This window comes from Branchiostoma lanceolatum, chromosome 7, assembly GCF_035083965.1.
Source record: "Branchiostoma lanceolatum isolate klBraLanc5 chromosome 7, klBraLanc5.hap2, whole genome shotgun sequence".
In the NCBI taxonomy this organism is placed as follows: Eukaryota; Metazoa; Chordata; class Leptocardii; order Amphioxiformes; family Branchiostomatidae; genus Branchiostoma; species Branchiostoma lanceolatum.
In genome coordinates, this window is record NC_089728.1 from 11,216,587 (window position 1) to 11,243,432 (window position 26,846).

General features: G+C 40.2%; 2 protein-coding genes across 4 annotated transcripts in view; one reads left to right on the forward strand and one right to left on the reverse strand.

The window, feature by feature from the left end:
• The window catches only part of LOC136439259 (neurofilament heavy polypeptide-like), a 30,098-nt gene extending 11,171 nt beyond the window's left edge, over positions 1 to 18,927 (reverse strand). The window contains exons 1-4 of one of the 2 annotated variants that reach the window (XM_066434568.1): positions 18,748 to 18,927; positions 9,013 to 10,391; positions 5,914 to 5,959; positions 400 to 444 (exon numbers count right to left, since the gene is read on the reverse strand). In XM_066434568.1, the coding sequence (XP_066290665.1) occupies positions 400 to 444; positions 5,914 to 5,959; positions 9,013 to 10,301 (1,380 nt within the window). In that variant the 5' untranslated portion in view covers positions 10,302 to 10,391; positions 18,748 to 18,927. Of the gene's footprint in view, positions 1 to 399; positions 445 to 5,913; positions 5,960 to 9,012; positions 10,392 to 14,052; positions 14,308 to 18,747 lie in introns of those variants that run through there. The other variant, XM_066434569.1, reaches the window with a different exon arrangement.
• A 228-nt stretch (positions 18,928 to 19,155) lies between these two features.
• LOC136439266 (metallophosphoesterase 1-like) lies at positions 19,156 to 25,922 on the forward strand. 2 transcript variants are annotated; one of them, XM_066434583.1, is made up of 9 exons: positions 19,157 to 19,225; positions 21,048 to 21,398; positions 21,819 to 22,034; positions 22,503 to 22,583; positions 22,836 to 22,941; positions 23,297 to 23,380; positions 23,567 to 23,689; positions 24,826 to 24,966; positions 25,196 to 25,922. In XM_066434583.1, the coding sequence occupies exons 2-9, from the start codon at positions 21,115 to 21,117 to the stop codon at positions 25,352 to 25,354; spliced, it is 1,194 nt and encodes a 397-aa protein (XP_066290680.1). In that variant the 5' UTR covers positions 19,157 to 19,225; positions 21,048 to 21,114; the 3' UTR covers positions 25,355 to 25,922. The 2 variants fall into 2 exon arrangements, with proteins under 2 accessions (XP_066290681.1, XP_066290680.1); XM_066434584.1 differs by lacking the exon at positions 22,503 to 22,583 and having other exon boundaries at positions 19,156 to 19,225.
• Positions 25,923 to 26,846: the final 924 nt, after the last annotated feature.

The window sequence follows — 26,846 nt, forward strand, 5'->3', positions numbered from 1 at the left end:
CTACAAGTGTGTCATGGGATATCTAATGTATCTTATTAAAATCTCAACATTGCCATCAAGAAAAAATGGTGAAATTAAATAAATCTGTGTTTTTTTAATAGTCTTGAGCAGAAATTTACCTCTCAAAATGAGGGAAATAGCTTGTGTTTCAAATTCCAGCTAGAAATTCGGGTAAGAAATTCCAGGATTTGTCACTCCCTTGGCGCTCGCTACTTTGGTTCCCACATTAAGCTTCACAATTAATGCCCTCTACAGTCAAGCCTGACAGGAATGCTGAGTGATCACCCATTTGCCCTCATGTTTGCAGGTGTATTTGGAAGAGAAGAAAGTACCATCCAGCAGCGTAACTTTCATGTTTGTTGCAATTTGGTACATTTGCCTGCCAGCAGGGTGTCTTACCTCACTGTTGACTTGTCTGGCAAACCATTTCCTTCCCGCTGGTTTCTGCAAGGTACATGACAAAATCAGTACAAGCAACATCAGTGATAAAGTCATTAGAAATGGTACAAACTCAGTTTCCAGTGCAAATCCTATTCAGTTTCACATTTTTTTCAGATACTTTGATCTTTATCATAGTACATATCATATAGTGACATTAACAGTTCAGGATGTAGAATAATTTTATATATCAAGAGCAAGAGAGCTGAAGTTGCCAGAATGATTGCCATGCAATTTGATAAACCCTTGGTAATGGCTTGTAGGGACCCAAGATTACATTATCAAAATGATTTTATGGGACCCAAGATTACACTATCGAAATGATTTTATGGGACCCAAGATTAGTCTATCAAAATGATTTCATGGGACCCAAGATTACACTAAAATGCTTTTATTTGGCCCAAGTAAACGAGTAATTATTTTAAAGTGGCAAAGACTTCTTTCAGGAAAACATGAACTTCAAGCTGAGTTGGGATGTAATGGTATTCCAATGAAATAGAAGAGGAAATTTTTTAGCAGCAATGAATACAAGTCAGCTTTGAAGTTGAAATTTCCAATACTAAATCCACAAGGAGCAATCCATAGGGCACAATCTACGTCATCAAAATGACGTGGGGAGGTGACCACTGAACTGTGAAGCACCATAATTTCCTCTTCTAGCATCCTAAGGGAGGTTGGTGCGTAACCTAACCCAGCTTATCAGGTGGCAGAATATCTCAGGACTATCTGAAGCCAAACATTATTGTTAGGTTTTCAAGTTCAACTGAGCTATAGCACATAAAAGGTATACATTGCAAGGTACTGTGCTCCTTACCGGTATATCTCAACTTAACCTGAAGATATGACGATAACGTTTGGCTTCAGAAGATCCTGAGATACTCTGCCTGATAGGCTAGCTTAGGTTACACACAAACCTCCCTGAAGGATGCTAGAAGAGGAAATTGTGGCGCTCTACCTTCCTGGTTGGCTTCCCATGCCATTTTCATGAGGTTGGTTGTGCCCTGTGGCATCAATACCTGAAAATTGAGCATGAGGAAACTTTTCTTGCCTGGTAAAGACTTCACTTTTGCCCACAAAGTGTAGGTGGGAACATTGTGTCCTTTACCAATTTTCAAACTATGCCTTTGGTGGAGGTAAGCCCAAGTACGGGAATTGGCGAGGTTCCCGTGCGGGAACTGCACCATACAGGTGGTAAAATTCCCGCACGGGAACCTCTCCACCTCCACTTGGGACCGACATCGCCCGCACGGGTTTTCACTACTAAGTACCCACATTGCATACACGGGAATTTCACCAATCACGCCCGACATCGTCCGTACGGGACTTTCACCAGTCGTGGCCAACACCGTCCGTACGGGACTTTCACCAGTCGTGGCCTACATTGTCCGTTCCGGAATTTCACCAAAAATCACGGGCAACACCGTCCGTACGGGACTTTCACCAGTCGTGGCCAACACCGTCCGTACGGGAATATCACTAGTCTTGGCCAACACCGTCCGTACGGGAATTTCACCAGTCGTGACCAACGTCGCCCGCACGGGTTTTCACTACTCAATATCCAAATTGTCTCGATGTTTACCTTGATGCTTGGTTCAGAGGGCCAAAATGTGCTGAATACTATTTGCATCTGATACAAATGTTTCTCTTTTCTTTTGTACAGGCACGTCGATATCGATTGTCGGAGAAAAGCCAGCAATGCCGTTTGGTCTTAAATCATTAACGTCAGGGCTGTTGATTTGTTTTCGCCATGTTCTGTTCGTTCTGGTTTGTGTTCCGTTTTGACGTTACTTCCGTTTTGACATTATTTTGTTTTCCGTTTTGACGTTACCTTGAGATCCGTTCTTATCCGGGATTTGCCGTTTATACAAGATCGAGTTGCGTTTTGATGATTGAAGAACCAAGTACGTATATACTTTTGAAGGATATGTACAAAATGCAACGAAGCTCACAAACGAACCATTGTCATTTTTGTAATACTTTCTAATTCTCTACAAGAAGAAACTTTAAGGTAAGTCACTGGTTGAGCTGCATGAAACAGCGGACCCACCTAGGACATACGGTAAGTTTGTAATCTCAAGAATAAAGTGAACGGTGGCTTCATTATGAAAGAAAAATAAACATGTGGAGCCTGACATGTGACATGCCATGTGTTTTCAATGATAAAGTTTTTTAAAATCATAAGTCTAATATATAATTGTCAGACTTCAAATCAGCTACGTAGACCCATCCGTTTGACAACTTATTTTCTTACCGTCCACTATAGGTGATATACATGCTGCAATCTCAGATTGACAATCAGGAAGTTAAAAAATCGTTATGATGTTTTCAATTATGTAAGTAGATTAAATAAATGGCTAACAAACTCTAACAAGTAACGCTGATTTGCATTAAACGAACATCGGGTGAAAAGAGCACCCTGTCACATTTACCTACAATCGCTAAGCAGAATTATAGTAGACGGGTAGAATTCAAATGAAATGGATGAAATTTCAATCAAATGTCACAAATATATCTTATGACACTCTATCTATGAAAAAAAAGGGATTTTGCAACTCTAGTACATGTACTTGTATTTCAAAAGGCTTTGTTATTCACCGAGTCCTATGGACGATACAACAGAAAATTTGACACACAATTGACTCAACAATACACGTTGTTTTAAAAACGGCCTTTGTTTTCCTCAGCGTTGTTAGCGTTTCCGGCTCGCATACTCATAATTGTTTATCCACACTGATGCTAGCTGCATTGTCTAGTTCTGTATCTGGAATATTTAACGATGATGAATGAAGTTTGATCGAATAAGAATTGCCGTATGAAAGTTTGGCCCATTTAAAATGCCGTAGAAAAATCCTATTTCTATACAATAGCTAATTACAAATTGCTAATTTTGTGCCGAAATCGTTTTCAACAGCTGAAAGCGGTCACAACCTTACAGGAATTAACATGTGTTTTTATTCGTGACAAAAGAGGGAAAACTGAAGGAAAACAGATAAGGGACCAGGGGTGGGTAAGAAAACGAAACAGTGTAGATTTAGCTAGCCGTGGTTGTTCACTTCTGATGAAGACGTTAGCTGTGAAAGTTCCTGTGGAAAAATGTGGCTTCCGAACTTCATTGGCAACGATAGTGCTAGTGAAATCTCGCAAGGCCGACCAAACATATCCGTTTGCTTTTTTTAATACGAATTCCGCCGGCGAAATATCTCCGTTATATGCAAACTCGAGAAGTGACTTGCCCTTCCTTCCCTATTTCACTCTAAATGAGAAATCACTATGTTTCAAATTCTAACGTTCATTATATTCGTAATTCGTATAAAATCGGGACCTAAAATTCAAAATGGCGAGGCGTCGTGTGACTACAAAGACAGGGGGAAATAACAACATTCGTCTTTACACACAAATTGAAAACAACAACAACAAACTGGTGGTACGAGTTTCAATATTCGATTGCGTAGTGTCGACTTTGTGGGTGATAGTTTTGGAAATACCAGTACTACTGTTTGACTCTGTGACTCAACACGCGTACGGTATCACAATATTGCTCAAAGTCCCGTACGGACGATGTCGGACATGAGTGGTGATGTTTTAGCCTCCACCAGGCGAAGCGTTCGGCAAAATAGGGAATAGTTGGCCAGTAGAATCGGTCCACGGTTAAGTTAATACTGCGCCCAGAAAAAAAACTCCCTGGTGGCCAAACTTCCCTGGCAAATATATTCTCCCTATAGCCTATACCCGGCGTAGTTATGCTTCGGTCACATTTCAAAGCCGGGGCCCGGCCGGGCTGTTTGAGAAAACAAAGAATAAAAGACGCATATCAAGGATATACATAACGTATTGTAAGGAATAATTTTTCAAAAGTTTTGTGTGTTTTGTTGTCTTTTATGTCATAGTTTTCGTTCCCACAAGCTGCCCGGCCGGGCCCCGGGTTGGAAATGTGACCCTAGCATTAGTCTGGTAGATGTTGGCCACGACTGGTGAAAGTCCCGTACGGACAATGTAGGCCACGATTGGTGAAATTCCCGTACGGACGATGTCGGTCGTGATTGGTGAAATTCCCGAACGGACGATGTCGGTCGTGATTGGTGAAAGTCCCGTACGGACAATGTGGGTCACGTCTGGTAATATTCCCGCACGGGCAATGTAGGTCACGATCGCGCCTGGTGAAAATCCCGAACGGACGGTGTTGGCCACGGCTGGTGAAAGTCCCGTACGGACGGTGTTGGTCACGACTGGTGAAAGTCCCGTACGGACGATGTCGGGCGTGATTGGTGAAATTCCCGAACGGACGATGTCGGTCCTGATTGGTGAAATTCCCGAACGGACGATGTCGGTCGTGATTGGTGAAAGTCCCGTACGGACAATGTGGGTCACGTCTGGTAATATTCCCGCACGGGCAATGTAGGTCACGATCGCGCCTGGTGAAAATCCCGAACGGACGGTGTTGGCCACGGCTGGTGAAAGTCCCGTACGGACGGTGTTGGTCACGACTGGTGAAAGTCCCGTACGGACGATGTCGGGCGTGATTGGTGAAATTCCCGAACGGACGATGTCGGTCGTGATTGGTGAAAGTCCCGTACGGACAATGTGGGTCACGACTGGTAATATTCCCGCACGGGCAATGTAGGTCACGATCGCGCCTGGTGAAAATCCCGAACGGACGGTGTTGGCCACGGCTGGTGAAAGTCCCGTACGGACGGTGTTGGTCACGACTGGTGAAAGTCCCGTACGGACGATGTCGGGCGTGATTGGTGAAATTCCCGTGTATGCAATGTGGGTACTTAGTAGTGAAAACCCGTGCGGGCGATGTCGGTCCCAAGTGGTGACATTCCCGCACGGGCGTCCGCGCTTCTAGGTGGAGAGGTTCCCGTGCGGGAATTTTACCACCTGTATGGTGCAGTTCCCGCACGGGAACCTCGCCAATTCCCGTACTTGGGCCTACCTCTTTGGTGAGCCATAGTGGAATTAGAATTCTTAACAATTTGATTGGGAAAATCAGTCTCCAATATTTGCCCAGGGCTCTCCCAAGGCATATGTGGCAAGATGCCTACAGTTTGGCAGGTTTAATTTCCGCAATGACACTGCACATCCTGTAGTGACAGCAAGTAATAGATGTGTGGCTTCCATATATCCTGGCTCAAGTCAGACTCATTACTTCCTGGCTTCTTTCCGTGGAGGTTCATTTCACACTTCGCCAGGCAGCACCAAGTACGTCAATGAAATACAAACTCTACTTAGAGCTGGTCAAGCTTCCTGGCATTGATACAAGTCTGCTCACTTCATCACTGGGTTTCACCCTGTTGCTTCACATCTTTCCACCCCTGCTTCCAAAGGGAACCCTGGACTCCTCCCAATGAAATAGAAATGGGTAGCTAGAACTGTCAGAAACAACCTAAGGCTACATCTATCGTGGAGCATACTTAACAGTATTTTCTGTAGATAAAGGAATGGTTTAAATTGCTGTTTTCAATGATGACTCACCCGACACATTTCTCCGAAGTGGGACTGTTCATCTGGACCAACAGGGCTGGAAAAACGTGAAAATGATCAAGTACAATTTCTTGTCAGATGATTTTTACAGTAACGCATGTCATAGTACTTTTACAAATACAATGATTGTACCATCTGCATCTGCATTAGCATACTTTATATCTTACAATATTTATCATTATCTTTTCTTACTCAATTTATTACCACAATTAAGAAATAAAGTCTCACGCTTTAATGTTGTTCAGAATTCATTTTTTCTCTGCAGCTAACCTCATTACCTGCATAGCCTTGCATAAAATTATGAATAAGATATCTTTCTTTCTAATACACAGAGTAAATATAAAATCCCCATTATTTCAAATTTGTCTTACTTGTACAAGGCTACTTGCTTAAGATGCTGTTCAAAATAAACCACTGTCTAAAAATGTCATTTATCATTTCTGAGACATCATGTTCAGCCATTATCCACTTATGTTACAGTTGCAGAACTTAATACTGTGATGTTTCTCATCAAGATAGCAAAAAAGGAGCTTTCAAACAAAGCACGCACATGGCTATTTTTGTATGCCACACATGTAACTATCATCATCATGCACTATGACATTTCCTGCACAGAAAACCTCAGCCCATCATCCGCACAATTGGCAAGACAGGCCAATGGCTTGATACATGGACAGGCACTGCTGTACTGCATGATTTTCATGTAAGGGATGCTTTAAGTGGGCCACCTAACACAAATAACCACATAAAATATTTAGAACATATTGCAAGTAGGGTACTTTTAACCTTCATACATGTTGTATATCCTTTCAGGATGCTTTGTACCTTTAATAGTCTCTTCATGTTATATTGCCACTAAAGACGGCAATGGGCTTATGTAACAAACCATGCGCCTCAGCTTAAAACCTGAATAATAAAGGAATGTGGGAAACTGCTATTAGCTATAATGAGGACTACAATATACTGGTACTTTGCATGGTTGTGCACTTCTTATAAAGCTCTGAATTCTGATGGTAAATTCATGAACAAAATTCTGTCATGCCCCAAGAAAAGCCATACTCCTTTTTCTTCATCATTTTTGACTTTGATCCAAGACAGCGTGCTGTATAACTGACAGAGTTCAAAGGCTGACACTACTGCCTGTCCTTGGTGCTGAATGACACTCATAGGAAATTAAAGCATTATACTATTTACACTATTCTTGTCTAAATGAAATATTGAATAATGCATATCTTGATGGAAAGTACAAATTTCTGCCAATAAAACCAAAATCCTTGAGGTAATATGATTCAACATTTGTCATTTTGATTCCCCATTTGTTCTGGAAAGGCAGGTCCTGATGGGTCAGAGCCAGATGGAGAATCTCATCAACATTCAAGTGGTATGAATCACAAATGAAACCGAATAGTGTAGAACATACATTTTATATGTTGATATGATGTAAAATTAGATGCACAGGGCTTTTGAATATGTATGAAATTTACCTACAGTGACTCAGTATTGTTTGGTTAATTCTATGTTGTGGCATAGAGTTATCATTTGCTAAGGAATTTTGTTGTTAGTTGGCAGAGAAGTTTTTTTCCAGCAGAATATGTATCATTCATCATCTTGTATAGGAATGATACCAATACTTCCTATACAAATGTGATTCAGCACTAAGGCAAAAGACAGTAGCCTCAGCACTGATTCAGCACGAAGGACAGGCACAGTAGTCTCAGTGTTGGTTCAGTACTAAGGACAAGGACAGTAGTGTCAGTGTTGCTTCAGTATGAAGGACAGGCACAGTAGTCTTAGTGTTGGTTCAGCACTAAGGACAGGGACAGTAGTGTCAGTGTTAATTCAGTATGAAGGACAGGGACAGTAGTGTAAGTGTTAATTCAGTATGAAGGACAGGGACAGTAGTGTCAGTGTTAATTCAGCATGAAGGACAGGGACAGCAGTGTCAGTGCTGATTCAGCACCAAGGACAGGGACAGTAGTGCCATATTGATTCAGTATGAAGGACAGGGACAGTAGTGCCATATTGATTCAGCATGAAGGACAGGGACAGCAGTGTCAGTGTTAATTCAGCACTAAGGACAGGGACAGCAGTGTCAGTATTGATATAGCACTAAGGACAGGGACAGCAGTGTCAGTATTGATATAGCACTAAGGACAGGGACAGTAGTGTCAGTATTGATATAGCACTAAGGACAGGGACAGTAGTGTCAGTATTGATTCAGCATGAAGGACAGGGGCAGTATTAATATGGGATATTGGAAAGGAACAAATGTGTCAGTGTTGATTTAGCAATTTTTAAGCACAGGGACAGTAGAGTCAGTATTGATTCAGCACCAAGGACATGCACAGTAGCGTCAGTGTTGACTCAGTGTAGTGTAGGGACAGTAGTGTCAGTGTTGGTTCAGTATCGTGTAGGGACAGTAGTGTCAGTGTTGGTTCATCACTAAGAATAGGAACAGAAGTATCAGTATAGGTTCAGCACCAACAACAACGACAGTGGTGTCCGTAAGTAAGAAGACAGTAAGAAACTTTGAGAGGCATGCATTTCAAACGGATACTGCATTGACATCACTGATGGCACAACAGCCATGATCTATGTTTAAGTTTTGAGATCAATCTTCATAATGCTTTTGAGCTAGAAAACATTCACCTGTATGAGGAATTCGTGATGCAAAAAAAAGTTGCACGATGTTACTTTTCTTCACTTGTTAAACAGCATGTGTTTTTACAATTTAGCCAGCTAGTTTCCACAGGGTTGTGGGCATGTTTGTATCCATCTAACCTTTTAACCACTAATTAATGCTCCTCACTTCAATACAGCCCTTCAGAACTTTCAAATAGTCCCTAATGCTTCCCAAATCAGCATGCTAAGTCCCAGACCCCTACACTCCCCTTTAGTTACTGCAAAGTAAGTTCTAATTAGCTGTGCAGAGATAACTCTCTAAAGAAGCACATGCCTGAGGAGTGCTGCCTGATGAACAGTGCATTACCATGTCACAGCGGGAGAGTACTTTCCATTTACACACTAATCTGCTCTCCTCCCGACAGTTACTAATGCATAGCAAGTTACTGCTGAAGCCTTTGCACTTACCTGCCATTGAAAACATTACTGACAAACATCTCCATGAACGTCTTACAGCCCATCTCCTCCTCGTCAGGTGATGGCTCCGGGGATGACATGATGACGCTACCAGCCCTGCTAGCGGGACCCTCTCCGCTTGATGTTTCATCTCCGCTGTGATCTGACTCCGGGTCATAGCTACTGCTGCGATCACGAGAAATGACTTTCTTAGCCTTTCTCACGGCAAGATGAGATAAGTCAGCCTTTCCATCTTGGTCTGTTTCTGGAGGAGCTTTCTGTGGCACGGCACCTTTGCCTTGATCTTCTGTGGGAGGAGGCTGATCGGGCTGTACCTGATGTACAGGTGGACTTTCTTGTGAAACCAGAGCTTCAGGGGTCTCCTTCTTTACTTCCTGCTTCCTTTCTTGTAGAGTTTGTTTCTCAATACTGGGCTGCTTTTTATGTTCAGGCATTTTTTGTACAGGCTGCACAATGTCTGGCTCTTTAGCTCTTACTTCAACTGTAGATGTTTCTTTCATTGGGGCTGCTGGTTTTTCAGTCTTACTGCTGCTTGGCTCAACAGAAGGAGCTTCTCTTGGTTTACTCTCTGTTACTACAGGTGCCACCTCTTTTTCTTCTTCTTTGGTAACTGGCACTACTACAGGAGTGTCCTTTTGTTTGTTAAGGACTGTCTCTGCTTTCTGCTCAATACCTCTAATTGCCCTAGTTACTAAATTCATTGCTGTCTTCTCCGTGGCTTCTTCTATATGTTCTGTCGGTTTTGAACTAACTGTGGAAGTCTGTTCTGTTGCAGGTTTTGAAGCAACAGTAGTAGCTGCCGCCTTAGTTGCGATCTTTTCTTCCTTTGGCTTCTCTTCTTCTTTCTTCGCCACTACTCTCTGCTTGTCCTTTCCGGGTGGCTCAGGGCTCGGTTTGCTGGGCTCCTTGGGACGACTTTTGCGTGGAGAACCACCACTGCTGTCTCCTCCTTGGAAACGAGCGATCATGTCACGCACACTTCTGGGCTTCTCTTCAGGAGACTGATGCTGAGAAATCTTATCAGCTGGTGCTTCAGCTTTCTTACTAATCTTAGTAGCTTTCTCAGCAGCCTGCTGATCTGGACTAACAGGAGTGGCAGTTGGTGCTTCCTTCTCCTCTGTGGGGGCCGACTCAGATTTCTCTTCACTCGGCGGCTGATCCGACTCCTCCGATTCGTCCATCTGGTCCTTTGTCCGCTTGACCAGCTCTGCAAATTGTGTCCGCAGGCCGAAGGCAAAGGACATGCCTGACAGTTTGGATGCCATGTCTGATGCACTCATGTTTTCTGATGTTGTATGTGTTTCACAGCAGGAATGATAAATCTGTTTTCAGACCCAGCTCAATCTGACAATGGTTCCTGGGGACAATGTCTGAAAAATATGATAATAAAAGGCTTGTATTACATGAAATATACACCAATAAAACAAAAGAGGAATAAGATCACTTCATCATACATATAAGCTGAACAACCTTCAGTAACCTGTAACTATTGCATACAATTTCTTATGAGATACTATCATATGGGTGCTAAACTTAAATTGAAAAGCCTATTAGTATTATACTAAATATACTCTGAAGTCAAGTTCTCACTTGTTTTACATATGTCCGTCATAGTTTAGGGCTCTCTAACCATTTGAAACTTGCACTGTGCTGACGGCTACTTGCTTGATGATTGAATTATGTGATATAAGGATTCGCCATATTCAGTATGAATAAGGCTTTTTGAGCTGGCTTTCCTGGGGATGGATTTCGAGGAATTTTCTTGCTAGTTCCCTCGAATTCAACTTAAGGGTATATTCAGCATTGCATGGTAGGCTTTTCAATTTTAAGTTAAGCTCCCCTTTAGGGGCTTTTCAATCCTATTTCAATGCCATTTGACTACTGTCCTAATGAAGTACGAGCAACATGTTAGATTGGCATGAATCATACAAATGACTTCATCAGCAGAATGACGTAAGCTATGATGTTCACCAGTTGGAATACCCATGATGTTAGTGTTGTGGCACTGTTGGCTCATATTAGAATATTCTATGGAAGGTGTTTACCCAATAAACAATGCCAAAAATCATCTACACACCCCAGATAGGTGGACCTGTTTACAGGTATACAAATGTAGTGATTACTTCTTATCATGAGGTAAGAAAGATACAGTGTACATTGTATATGCATGTCAGGACATTGCAAGAACTATAGCTCAACAAATAATTCTACTAAACCTCACCACCAATTTTCCAAATCTGGGGAAGGACAAAGGGGTCAACCAATCCTACCCACCATCCATCACCCTGATAGATTGACTTACGACACGTGACATTCCCTGTCAGCATGTTCAAGGTCAGAGACAGTTGAATTGAATTACATTGACATTATCACATTCTCTCTACCAGATGCTGGCATACCCTGCACCCTCAAAACTAATCTGATAGAAGTTAGTGCATCAAATTAACACTGCCTACAGCAAACATTACTGCTCATACTAATAGTGTATGATGTGGGTAAATTCTTATTAGTAAATGTGGATAAAATCAATTATTTGCCTTGACAATATCACACCAAAGACAAGAAGTTCATGTTGTTGCGTCAATTTCTGTTCAATTGGAATTCTCCACAGTTTCAACATCATCATTGTCTAAAAAGGACAAATTGTGTACCTCCAGCAAAAGAGCTTCAAAAATTTAAAGCTAACTGAATGGAAATACGATACTCCAGTAATGTGCAGTTCACAACCCGTCTCTTTTTCATTTCAAATATCGACAAAGCAGCTTCCCAGGGTGCCTAAGGCAATTACAGTACAAGGGCCGATTCCAGGGCTGTGGGAGATAAATTCCTAATAGGTTTGCCTACTTCTTCCCCCACTCCAAAATTCAACTCTAAAAGACGGCATGTTACTGAAGTCTTAATATTAAAATAATAAGCTCCTGGGACAACATTCTCTCCATTTCATAATCTCTGTTAGAGTTAAAGGATAGCTTGGGAGTGTTTTCGGTCTACTTTAAAAAAAATACCCTGTGCGACTACATGTAATGCATCATCACATAAATAACCAATAATTAAGTCAAACTTTTATCCATGCCTTCATGTTTAAATTCACTTTAAACAACACTAATATGATATCATTATTAACAAATTTCACAATTAAAAAGAAATTAGAATTATACAATAATTACAAATATATGCATGCCTTGATATTCGTCCTCACCTGAAGAGATGTTCAACAATAATGGGATATGGAAATAATATGGATATCTCAATATACAGACATGCCATACGATTCATCTCACCTAAATAGAAAATTAAAACATGATCTTACTGTCCTCAAGCAACCTTAGATACACCATTAGATATGCAAACGATATCACTGATAATTTGAAAGTGTTGTGACATTTGTCTTTACCTGGAATATCTCAGCTGATAATCTCTGCAAGATGAAAGCTTCTCAAATTACTATAGGTCATTAATATGCAACTTAATACATATTCTATTACACTATCAACATATATAAATGCTTGTTGGGATACTTGAGAAATTCCACTGAAAATGAAATGTCTAATCATGATGTGCAAAGGAAAATATGCAAATTCATCACATCACAATCAATCCTTCAAAGAGCTGATATAATGTGAGCTCGCATCGCCAGTCTATCACCAGTTTACCTATAATTGCTTTATTAAAAACAGAAGATGTTGAGAGTTTCAAACCCCCTTTTGTCTGAAGTTTTACAGATTTGTGATGCAGAACCTTTTACGTGACCACTTCTACAAAGCAATTATATAATTGATTCCATCGGCAAACCCACAAACAGCCCACAAAGGACTCTCTGAATCAGCACTCTCAGCCCCATACTTGAACCACGAGGGGGCGTGGCCATCTGGCACTTCTCTAGTCATGCATGCTGAATGAAGTGCCTGATTAATGGCTTCGCACTGCATATTTAGCGAAATTTGGCTGGTGAAGGAGGCACATGCTAACCACATCTCACAGTAGATGAATACAGAATAGGTTAGAACATTTTCACTGTACTGTTAAGTGAATTTCTCTCCCTGCCTATCTGGATTGTCACGACCTTCTGCCTGCGATGGGTTCATCCATGCACCAAATTCATAATGGCACATCGATGCGTCAGCGAGAAAGCCGTTACTTAAGGTAGATGCTGCTGTTCCTGCATGATATAAACCTGCAGGCAAACCTGTACACAGGCTGATGCACACATTCATGCAAAAGGTTACAGAAGGACAGAACATCCAGTCACTGTCGCTGCTTAAATGGTTTCAGGCACTACAGTTGAGAGGACGCCTTGGGAATCCAGAGGCTTGCAATCAATGGGACACGGTGATAAAGCTTACAAGAAAAGCACCGTAAATTTTGATGCTGTGGATGTATAAGTTTTACTACAAAAGTACCTCCTGCAGCATCTGAAGCCCTTCCCTATCAGAGCTGGTTTGAAAGGGCGCTAGCCTATGGCGTACACGTACCACAGAAAGATCCAATTTATTTCATCAGTTTCACAATCGGGAGTGAATGCTTGGTTGGAAATCTATTACACCATGTAAATCAAATGAAAGATGAAAACCTAATGTACTTTGCAGACATGTACAACAATGCTAATTCTATCAAGGACAAGAATTGAGGTGCACAGAGGAATAACATCTTTTACTGTTCAGAATAGGAGCCTAATATCCATTATCCACTGCATGCAGCAGCAGTAATAAGGTCTGCTGCATTGTGTGCGGAATTTTACAAGGTATGATATATGAAGAGAAATTCTTCATCATCTGCCTTTGTAGTAAACCTGAGTCTAGTTTCTGCACAGATTTACATGAATACTACCTCTGGAAGCCAATGACATTGGAAGGTCATATGCGCGGCGTGAAGGGCTATTGCAGGCAGCCACCTCCCCCAACCTTCTGCATCTGAATTCCCTACCAAACCAATCACATTACATATCTAACCTAGCCTTCCCACACTGGAGATGGGTGCTGATACAGGCAGAATTCTCTACCTCAATTCCTATGGAAACAATGTGTACCTTACCTCTGCTCCATCCCACCCAGCAGCAATTTGGGTAAGTCCAAACCGTGTATTGATTGCCTGCCTACAAATGGGAGATGATCTGTACCTGCTGCGTAGTCATGTGAGTCATTGTAAATTACCTACGCTTTCCCATGGGGCCCCTGGGCCCTCTCCCGGCAGTCCGATACATTACCGCACTCTCACAAGCCTCCTCTCGACAGTAATTCTCTCCCTATCTGGTGATGATACCCTCTTTATTTTACAGAACACAGGCGCTCAAGTTGTTTTAAGGCCTAGGAATTCCCTATTGGTCCACAAGACACTACTGCACATGCAAATATTCAACATCATCACAAATTAGCATATCACATTGTAACATTTCCATGTATTTGCATGATTATACATAAAGACTGCAGATTTCTGTCTTTTACATGATTTTATTAAATCACTGAAAATAAATTAGATTATATTATTATAGTCCTGTAACATTTCTTGAAAGATATCATAAAATCTTTTAAATTTCATATCATGTATCAGTATGGATAGTGCAGGATGCATCTTAAGAAATATGTTCAATACATGATTAGGCCGCACCAATTCAATTTGTTGGTTCTCAGATTTTTTAGAAAGAATATGGAGCGGCAGGGCGAAAAAACAAAATTGGCAAAAACATAAAGACTAAGATTTCAGCTTGAAAGAAGCAAAACACTCTACGGCAGACATCCAACTCATCCCGGTACTCTCATTGTATAGTAGATGCACCTGTTTGTTGAAAATTATTAAAAGTACAGTTTTTAAAACATAAACATTGAATATAAAATCATTGGCAGACAAGATCTGGACAAAGGCATTTGGAGCATTGCTATACTGGAAAATTGTTGAATGGCTTTAAGATTATCTATAATGAGTAACAATGTCCTGAATGGGAGGTGTGGTGAATTTGTGTTTTGGATTTGGAAAATTAGAAAAGGCGAATCCGAGAACAAAAAAATAAAATTGGTATGGCCTTAACATATACATGAGTCACAAGTTAGGGTACTTTCTTTAGGCTCAACCATACTTTTAGTTTTATAGTCATATTCTACAGCAGTATACTTGAGGAGAAATTACATCAGGTGATAACCAAAGTGTGGAAGACAACATAAATGCACACCTGCCATGGCCACCTCTACTTTCCAACATGCTATAAAAACTAGCCATAAATGTCCTTTATGAATGTTTATTCTTATCCTGCTCACACGGCCATCAGAAAAATACAATAAAAGTCCTGAAACAGAAACGCCATCAAAATTGTCATTAAAAGGTCACTTCATCTTGTTGATTCCCAAATGACATAATATTTCATACCGGTTTTGTCCTCTCGGCGGAGGACCACGGATTAATGTGTTTTCATGGCTGAGCAGTGAGCACTCTTAAAATGACCCTTTTACTTCAATTTTGCTCATGGGGACCCACAGCATATGTGTGTTCAACAAGCAGACTGACTCACTCATGGCATGCATTTAGAGCACCGACGTGCAGTGTTGCAACTTGCAAATTCTATTTCAGCAGAAGCACACTTACTACGGGACTTAGTCTAGTATTCAACATTTGTATTATCATCATAATTTTTCCTTCTTTATATTAATACTATAAGAATATACAATAGTATTATATATCATCTATATGCAATCTAGTTATTCCTGTATTACTGACAGGATAATCAGACCAGTTGACAGAGACAAATGAGCTATAAGGTTATCTCATTGATGATTTTTGTTAGAGTTGCATTGATTATATCAACATGGGTGCCATTCTGGTTAATCTAGGGGCATTTGAATATCGGAGAGGATGAAATCTAACAACGATTTTGATTATATAGGCTATTGATTGTATAAATGGAAATAACACAGTAGAATGACAATATGAACTTGTTTTATGGGCGTCCTGGACAAAGAAAGGTGGGCTATTTATCTAAATTCTTCTACATCTAGGCTATAAAATATAAAACAAGCATACTTGAGTATTCAACATAGACTACAATAATATTCAATTAATTGATTAATCAATATTTAACTAATTAATATTTTTGACAATTCAAAGTAAAAAGAAAATTTCAAATAACAACCAAAAGAATTTCTCTTTCAGGTCTATAAATGGCACATTTCTATATACATATTTGACAATGACAAAAATAGATAAAGAAAGTCTACCCTTCAAGAAAAATTATACTGCAGTCCTCACAATATGGCCCACTTTTTAATGCACACCGTTTTTCCTGATGTCGTCCTGATACCCGCTGATATTGGGATGACTCTATTTACACACATCGCCAGGAAGTCACAGAGATACCTTTGAAGTTTGATAGCTTGTTTTGACCAATTGTGACTGTAAGAAAAGACTAAATGTCCTATCCTTATGCCTCATTTTGGCACGTCGCAGGCCTTCTCCTTTTGCCATTTTTGTGGGAATGGCACTTTCGCACTATTTAGCCTAAACCCTGACCTGCTGAAACTATCAAGTACTCCCACTGAGGTATTGTACAAAACCACTTCGGAGCTGTCGTAGGGGATTTTCGCCATATCAGGAATAAGCCCTGTACGACAATACAATTCCTCTTTACCAGGCAGAAAAGGTGTTGCCATCCTGATATTGCTAGATCAAATATATCAAAATTCAATGTGTTAAGGCCTATGATTCAGTTCTGTGTAAAGGGGAGAAGGCAATTTTAATCAGCCCATGCCTGTATCTGATTCAAAATTTGGCCACTGTTCTAATGGCACACAGCTGCAAACCAAGGAGGTTGTGCAAACATTGTCCAAATCAGATATTCATGATAAGATGGATAGAAATATTCTAGAATTTCTATCTGCTTATCTTGTTAAGTTCTCCCAAAAATATTAGTGTTACCTTTCTACATATTCTATATACAATACAATTACAATAGAATTACATTATATCTCATCTTGCTCTCATCATTTATGTGAGCCACTTACCAAATCGTGACTCGTTAGAGGAAGTCTGTTGAGTCAATCAGAAATCAGCAGTAGCAATACATATTTAGAAGCCAGACAATGACACATAAAATAAGGAAGTAAGCTAACCAGGAATTATAACGAGAGCAAAATGGGAGTCATGTTGATGTGATTCTTAGTACCGTCATAGGCGTGTCACGGGACAAAAATGTGATCAACAGGATGTGAAAACATAAGGCAGGTGATGTTAGTCTGTAATACAAAAATGAAAGTTTTTACTGAATACAAAATATTACAAAATCACATACAAGGATCACATCCAGCTCGTTGAAAAAAAGGCATGGTACTTTGATCTCTTCCACTGTTGTTGTTGTCATCCTATAACAGGGGGTTGGGGTTTTGTTCGCGTTAAGAATTTTCGCGTACGCGTGGAAAATTTTCGCGTGGAAAATTTGAAATGGAGAATTCATTTATAGGTTCAAAATATCAAAGTAATTTTATCATCAAAATTTGTCTCCCTTGGGAATAGACTTGAGTCCCTTGGGAATAGCACACACCAAACCACACCACACCATGCCCACACCCATGCAGGGGAAAGTTTGCCTGTAATTTTAATCATTTGTGCGTTAAAATATGCAAATTAGTTGATCCGAAGGGAATTGAAGGTTTACAAATCTAAGGTTTCACACCCAAAAAATTTCATAGGATTTTTGAAATTTAAGAAAACAAAAAAACAAGTTGATTCCCAAGGGACTTAAGTCTATTCCCAAGGGAGACAAATTTTGATGATAAAATTACTTTGATATTTTGAACCTATAAATGAATTCTCCATTTCAAATTTTCCACGCGAAAATTTTCCACGCGTACGCGAAAATCCTTAACGCGAACAAAACCCGTTCCCTATAACAGGACTTTCATTTGTGATCCTACAACAAGTCTCTCTGAGCTCTGAAATGTCTTCAAAGTTCAAACACATCCTGATTCGGATGTACGCCAGTAAGTTTCCTGTAGATCTCCCAATCCCCCCAAATAGACCTACTACATAAGATTTTATGATTTAAAAATGCACAAGAAATATTGACAGCTAAAAAGGTTTCACGTTCCAAAATAACATTCGCTAACTACCGGTATGACCCCACGCACCTGGACGTCAATGTCATAAACCCCCTAGTAGCAAAGCCAGCTTCAAGCCATTTTGTGCTTGACCGTACAGGATGACAAATTCGCCAATCAGGCTATAGCCTGGATGCCAGACCCCCAATATCTAAGATATCTATCGTGTGGAACCGTGCCTGTGTTACTGCAGTAGAATGGAATGGAAAGTACAAAATGTACATCAGCATAGATGCAAGAACACAATGAGTCACTTCTTGATAACAAACGATATTCCGTGAAATGGAAGCCTTAGTTAAAAAAGTAGAAACAAACAGATATGAGGAGCCCTCATGCTCTTTGCTGAGGCAGCCAAGGAGCAGGACAACTGTCAGTTGTCATTACAGTAAACATCAATAAAAGCACAACATCTAGGTTAGAGTGTTACACAGTAAATACAACCTGTTCTTATCGACCTTGTACAAAAACAAAAATCTGAACTGACGATACGATAGCAGCAGAACGGTGGGAAAAGTGGACACTAGTAAACTTGTTGTTGTGAAGTCAGCCACTCACGCATCAACATACGCACATCTGGATAATTTCCCATGACAGAACATCGATATGACCCCACAGGTTTTATCGCAGGAAAAATTGCTCTAATCCTCACCGAAATGACAGCAGTCCACCGCACTCTTCCTGCTCAGTTCCTACCATCGTCTTCCTGGCGACACAGTTCTTCAGAGATCTCCCTACTTTACGGAAAAAGACAGAAGAAGGATAGGAAGTCGACAGCAGACCTCTCTCCACCGCGCCTGGCTGGATTCCCCAAGGACTGAGGAACTGAAAGATTAAAAACACACCCCCTTGTTGGTACCGTCCAAAGCAGGGGAGTCGTGATCAACTAACTGCAAAAATATAGCTTTTTTACCATTTTACTACTTTTATTAATAGATTGAGTAGATTATAGATGTTATAACTATGATTTGGATGACTAAAATAATATCTGTATACCGCAATATAATTACTGTTTCAGAAATCATTGAACGAGTGACGTCTAGTTAAAGTAGACTATTCCGTCCCATGATCCTCCAAGGTAATGTCTACTGACCTTTCACCTCTATCAGCTGAAGATTGTGCTGTGTATGGTAGGGTAAATGTTTTTGTCATCTCTTTGCAAAAAAACATCGCTAAATTGATGTTGTTATGTACTACATCTAATCTCTATGACATTCAGGAACATAAATCTGTTATCTGCTTATCTGTTCAGACTGTCGACGTTTTCAGGTTGATGCCGAGTAAGCCAACAAAAGACTAAAAGTTGTAACGGGGGATGGCCATAGTCCGGTAAGGTCCATAGTCCGGTAAGGTTTTAAAAATCGTTGTTGCAGAGATATGCATGGGTAGCTGCACATGATAAGTACACCTGGTTATGGACTAAACCTTTATGTAAATCACCACGAAGTTGGAGTATGTGTTGAAGTTGGTAAGCCCCAACGGCTAAAGATTTTTAAAATTGTACAAGTCTGACGCCTTCCGTGCGGGTTGACGAGCGAATGCATCGTGAACATGCCCTTCGAAACTCTTTAATTGTTCATCGTAGAATACAACAGGAAAAAAGATACCACCATAGATAGGAAGGACATTCATTATATTTCCTCTAAAAACAAACCTATAAACCATCTTTGCCTTTAAAGTTGGATAATCGGAGTTAAAATGACGCCGCGGTGTTCATCCTGTCGCTCCGCCATCTTTACCAATCACGGATGACGGCAGCCAAAAGAGCTGTCCAACACAATTAAATTAGTCAACCCGCCGGTAGAGCGCCGACCATTCCAGAAAATTTAACCCTACCGACTAAAAAAATCTCACAGATATTGCTGCTGCCAATAACAAGGTTGAAAAGACCATCAAGGAAGCCGAAAGCGTGAAGGCATACGACCGCAGGCAACGTAAACAATGTCCCGCCATTTTGTTTGCCGGCGGCAGGTTGATCTCGCCGTGAGAGGGGAAATTTCTATCTCACCGTATTTGAACAATTACTGTAATACAAAATATGGCACAGATTTGCGACAAAAAAATAATATTGCATGGCTTTAGTGTAATTCTATCCACATGGGATGCTTAAACATGAACGGTAATGACCTGCTTGTCACCTTACCGGAGTTTGGACCCCCTTTCTGTGTTAGAAGGTTCCACTAGAATGCAAACCCTAAAGTGCCGTGACTTTTGTGTGCAATAAAACCAAAGTGCGGAACGCTACTGTTTAAATGAAAACGATGTCTGTGTAGCTTTAATCACAGTTATATGCCTGTTACAAGATCTAAGCTTATTTTTGATGGGTTCAGGGCAAAATGCACGATGACAGAAGACAAGCGCATTCACTTAGAACAGTTACCGGACTATGGACACCCCCCGTTAACGTTAGAACAGCATGGCTAACGTTAACGGTTAACGCACGTTACCTGTTTACTAAAATTAACGTTTAGTACGTCGTGTATTTTAATACCAAGGAGGTTAAAATAGGTTATTTTAACCTCCTTGTTAATACCGAGACTTTTCTGACAAAATGGACGATTGTGCCATGACCACTTTCTGTCATATTTCTCGTTACTTGGATCAAGGGGTCTGATGATTTTGAAACGACCTTGCATTGACACAAAATTTCCAAGGCATTCTCTGAAAAATCAAGAAAACATTTTAGCAATCTTTTAAGAAATGCAGAAATGTTGGCGGTTGTTTTATGTGACCGTTTCACCGCAAACTTAAAAGCACAGGAAGTTCCGAACATTTTTGTTCAATACTGTAGCAGTATGTAACTATAGCGCTGCCGCAAACTTAAAACCACCGCGAACACTCCATTTTTGCCTTAGGGCGAAATAAAAACCACACAAACTTAAATGCATTTACGGTGTCATTGAAGAATGATACATGTATAAGTATTGCTTGACTCCTTGTTTCTCCTTACAGGATTGTTCTGATGTAGTCATCACTATGTTGATGTAGTCATGGCAACCACTCTAGATGACAGGAGCTGATGTTGTCGTGGCAACAGGTCAGGTATATGATGCTGACCAGGAGACAGCTGGCTGTCCTGTGTGTGGGCCTGGGAAGTGTATTCCTCTTCAGTGAATATGTCCTTTACTACATAGCCATATGGCAGTGTTTCTGGCCACATCTTGAACTTGAAAGGCCTGCCTCTATTGAGCCTCAGAAAGGACGGGACATCTCCAGCCCACATCAACCAATCAGGGTGCTGTTTCTGGCCGACACCCACCTCCTTGGGAGCCGACAGGGGCACTGGTTTGACCGGCTCAGAAGGTGAAGGAACTGTGAGATGTGGTGATCATGTAGCTAACCTTATACATGTATGTGCATTGAAAAGGACTTGTAATTCCACCAGCCTTTTGATATATGTATTGTAGAACCTCTACTAGTACCAGCCTATTAATATATGCATCAGAGAACCTGGCATTCATCTTCAAAAAGCACCACAATGACCACATCTTATCTCATGATTGAGTGGCATATGACCATGTTTTTACATTACATTTATCCATTTGACAGTTATGACAGACTATATTGTGTGTTTAATGACAGAGTCAGAGAATGTATGGACATTTGTATTTGTACTCTTTCTTTCATTTTTTCTTTCTTTCCTTATGTCACTAACTTTGGAAACATTGATGCAATTATATGCTGAATGCCACTTAGCTTTAACTAGTTTTAGATTTCTTACAGGGAGTGGCAGATGGAGAGGTCATTCCAGACAGCCGTGTCAGTCCACCAGCCTCACGCCGTCTTCCTCCTGGGGGATCTGCTGGACGAGGGGAAGTGGTGCAGCGACAAGGAATTCTGGGAGGAGTATCTAGTTAGGTCCAGACGTATGTTCCGTCACAATGCAGACGTCCAGTTTCACGTGGTTGTGGGAAACCATGACATAGGCTTCCATTATGAGTGAGTTTGTTCCCACTACAATGTTGTAGTACTTTCATATTTTCTCACATTAAATATGAACTGTATGGAATGGCCATATGATATGACCATAGATTGTTCAGTACAGGTGGTTAAGCATAGATGTATTTTCTCTCAGTAACAGCATAAAGAGGAAAGACTTTTGCATCAAAAAAGATTTCTGTTTTATTTGAGCCTATATTTGTGGATTGAAAGTAATTTGTGCAATGTACTTCTTTTACTCGTTCCAAAGAAAGAAAGAATTCTAAATTACAATCATAATGATTCACATTCAGGGACTGTCATATTTTGGGCTCACAAAGTGGGCATTGTGATGCAAAGTGTACCTCTTGATTGTTGAAGAGTCTGTTTGTCTTTGTTAAGATGATGAGCTGTCAATTGTTGTGTGTGCATGTGTGTGTGTGCATGTGTGTGTTTTGGGTATTGACTGCAGAATTTTGTTTGTTGCAGCGTAACAAGACAGAAATTGAACAGGTTTGAAAAGGCTTTCAACCTGTCAGCTGTCACCACGGTTACCATACAAGGAAACATGTGAGTTGTACTGACACTATCATTGCAATTGCCATCTACATGTATAATCAGTCATTAAGACTTAGAATAAGAGATTAGTGATTATTTCATTTTTTGTTTATTGTTCTTTGTTGGGGAAATTTGCACTGATGTTGTATTGATTACATGGGGATTTTTAGTGCTTAAGCTTGTGGGATGGGCAAACTGAGATCAAATGTTGTCTTCTTTGTTGTCAATAACATGATTGTTTTATTGAGACTTTCTGTGTTCTAGATTCCTGTTGGTGAACAGCGTGGCGCTAGATGAGGACGGTTGTTTCATGTGTGCTGCAGCAGAGGAACAGCTGAAGGATGTCTCTCTCTCCCTTAACTGTACTCGGGTAAAAAAAAACAGTGTCAACTACTTAATCATATATCTTTCAATAGGACACAACATCACTTAAATCTTCGATTAATAATTAAGAAAGAAAATCAACAAATAGATCAAACATATTTATGGACTTCTCACTCTTGTCCGCAAGTGCTATCACAAAATGTAAATCTGCTGAAACTTTGTTTCATTTTTAATAGTCTACCCTGTTCGAAAAGGGCTAACCAATACTGACAAATGGTTTGGTAAGAAGTCTTAAAAGCAGAACCATGGGAAAATTGGTCTTGCAATAAATTATGATGATTCCTAGAGGTACATGTACATGTAGTTACTAATGTTGTTATTCTAATGTTTTTACTTCACAGGGGCTTGTTGGTGAGGAGAATGCAGGGAAAATGCAGTGTAAGAATGCTCAGAAGCTACCAAATTCTTCTCCTATTTTGCTAATGGTAAAGCTTTATCCTTTGTGAATTGAATTGTATTTTGTTTCTTTCCAATAAAATGCTTTTATAATATTCGATTTCAAAGGTACAATCTGGTATGTTTGTCTTTTGGTACCAGATTTTTGAATTCTAGATAATCTGACAACTCCACCTCGCTCGTTTCTGGTCATACTTTGTTGGGTCTTCTTCCAGCACTACCCATTGTACAGAGAGTCAGATGCCAACTGCACTGGTCCTGACTCTGCACCATATAATGAGAAATACACCACATTCAAGGCTCAATATGATGTGGTGTCACAATCTGCATCACAAAAGGCAAGAAAGGTTTTCATTTATGTTTGTATTGTGAAAGTCGAGAACTGTTCTCATCATCTACGTTCTCTTCCAAGGACACTGTTTGTCATGTCATTTCCATTCTATGTATGCATTGATTTAGATTAGCTAAACTTGTTGGTGGAAAACATAAACATGTAAACTAGAAAGGCCGTCATTTGCACCTGAGCAAATACAGCATGTTTCGCCCATACTCATCCCCAATCAAGAAGTGAGCTGTCCCAAAATAACACCTGGGCAAATCGAAATATTAACTACATGTAGAAAGGAAACACTTTGCCCATCTCCCTCTCCATGGATAAATTGACTGTTCCAAAATCACCCGTGCAAAAAAATCTTCTCTACAAGTTCACCAAGAGCCTTCCGCATAGTTTAGCAACTTCTTACTGCAAAGGCTTGCATGTTTTCCTGTAACATGACCTCAGGTAACCTGAAAAGAACACATGATCTTTGGCCAACAGCAAATGGAACACACAGAACCTAAGATAGAACATGGAATGGGGACAGCACTTTTGGCCTGTTTTTGGTCTGAAAATAGACCCAAAAGTCCCCAAAAATGAAGCATTTTGAAGTGATGTACACCAGAACTGTCATTGAATTCCTGTAGGGACATGTTCAAGGCATCCTTGTACTGAATTCCAGGTCATTTGCTTGTAATACCAGGGCACAGGAGCCAAAAATATGAAAATTGCCTAAAAATGCCCCAAAAAGACCTCCATAAAAATGTTTTTAAGGCCTGTTTCGAAAAAAATTAAAAATCACCAAAGGGTATTTGCCATCTTTACTTCCATGCCAAATTTCAGGTCAGTTGGTTAAAAAATGGCTGAGTTGAATCCATTTGAAGATATGGCAGGAGGAGAAGAAGAACGTGAACAAAAACAATATGTTGAGCCCATACCTATGGGCTCAACATAACAAACAAACAGGGAAGAAAGAAAAAAGAAAAAGACAAAAAGGAATGGAGATCTAAAGGATCTTTCTCTTTCCATTTTTAAGGATCTGGGAGGGAAACATAATAAAGGAAGAAATACTGATAAAGATAGGAAGAAGAATTGCCCAAGAAACAAAATTTAATGTAGCTGAGATTATAATTCTCTGTGTGTTTGATTCTGTTGCAGCTGCTGTGGTGGTTACAGCCCAGACTTGTGCTGACGGCCCACATCCACCATGGCTGTGTGGTTCACCACCCAGATGGAACCCTGGAGCACACCCTGCCCTCCTTCAGCTGGAGGAACAGAAACAACCCCAGTTTCCTCATGGTGGGTACTGTCAGTCTCAGGGTCTTTTAACCCCCAATCTCACAGCCTACTTAGTTCTGGGGCTCCCATACTCTCCCGTCACTTCTGTTGGTTGCCACTGCAGCAACTTCATGACATTGTAATCATTCACAAATTGTACAGTATTACTAGTACCTGTTTGAAAAGCCAATTTGTATGTCAAGTTATGTTCCGAACATGTATAATGTACATGTCTTCTTGTGTTTTGCAGGCCGTGATCCATCCCACTGGCTATTCCCTGACTAAATGCTTCTTACCAAAAGAGAGCTCTGTCATCATCCTTTATGTCATATCAATTCTACTGCTTTTAGTATGGACATGTGCAAAAGTTAGACAACGCAGAAGATTGTTCCTATCAAAGCAGGTGTAGTGTTGATAGGGCAGTTGATGCCACAGTATTTTATACAACAGTCATGCAACACTTTGTGCAAATTGTGTACCACTACTTTATATACATGTTTATTATTATGATGTATATGCAATTAAAACCTTTGCAGTCTGGCCTGAGACTGACTGACAGAAAGAGATTGGATAGTTTGTCTATAAACCCTGCTAAAGCTTCAAGATGCTATACCCGGTCGCCTCATGTACATTTGCAGCTAGGTAGGCAGCAAGAGGTTTAATTTCAATGCTGATTATGCTGTAGTCCATCTTATAGCTGGCTTATAGCTTATATTATTAGAAAATGTGGTCATTGTAAGATTTTTAAATACATATCTGTTCACATCATTTTTTTAATCGTTTAGTTTTTTCTACATTAATAAATTTGTCTGAATCATTCAGTGGTGAATGTCCTGCTTAACGTCTATGTACATGTAACAGTTATATAACGGTACTGCATTTCAAACATGTTACATGGAAGGTCTAAAACCTATGCTATTCTATATAAGAAACAGGAACTACACTGTAAACAATAAAAATACACAGGAGACATTGTCCGCATTGAATATTCATGTCAGCAAATATGCAATCAAACATTTGGTAAGTGCCACATATACATAATGTAGGCCTAAAGACATAGATGCTGATGGAGCCCAAACTTGTCTTGGTTGAGATTATGTATAGTCGTACACTTGGTCCAATGGAGTCACCTCTGTCATTTCTTCAGCCAAATGATGTAAAAAAATTCACATGGAGGTAGAGTGGGCAAGTTCCCCCAGAAACTTGTCCAGAATTTTTTTTCCGGATCATTTGATGGAATTTTTTTGGCTATTTTCATACCGAAATATATATTTTGGGCTCCTCTGCTCTGGTATTAAAACTAATGAAATTTGGTTTGAAGATGCCAATGACACATGCCCACAGGACTTCATTTACACTTTTGGCATTCAAGACTGTGTAATGATCCATTTGAGGATATTTTGCTATCTTTAGACAAAAAAAACTATTTTGGGTTCCTATATGATATGAATGCCAAATGACCTGGATGTTGGTATAGCTTTAGCTTTCACACTGAAGATGGGGGAGGGGAAATTTATTTTGGGATTTTTTTGCTATTTGTTGCAAACCAAAAATATATATTTGGGGTTCCCATGCCCTGGTATTGGAACCCAATGACCTGAAATGGGGTTGCCTGGGACATATGATTTATGACACATGATTTACTTCATCAATGCTTTTACGTTAAAACATTGGCGTGATTGGACAGGTTGGGCGGATTGTCTGCATCGGACAGATTGCCCAAATGGATGGTTGGCCAGATTGGACTGCAAAATGTCTATTTTTGTAATCTTGTATAGGGAGGTAGGGAGAGGAAGTGAAATATGTTGTATTTGCTTGCAAATGTTACCTTCTAATTTTCAATAATGTCCCAAGCTCCCAACACTCCAACAAAGAGGTTAGTATCCTCAACAAGGTTGCTC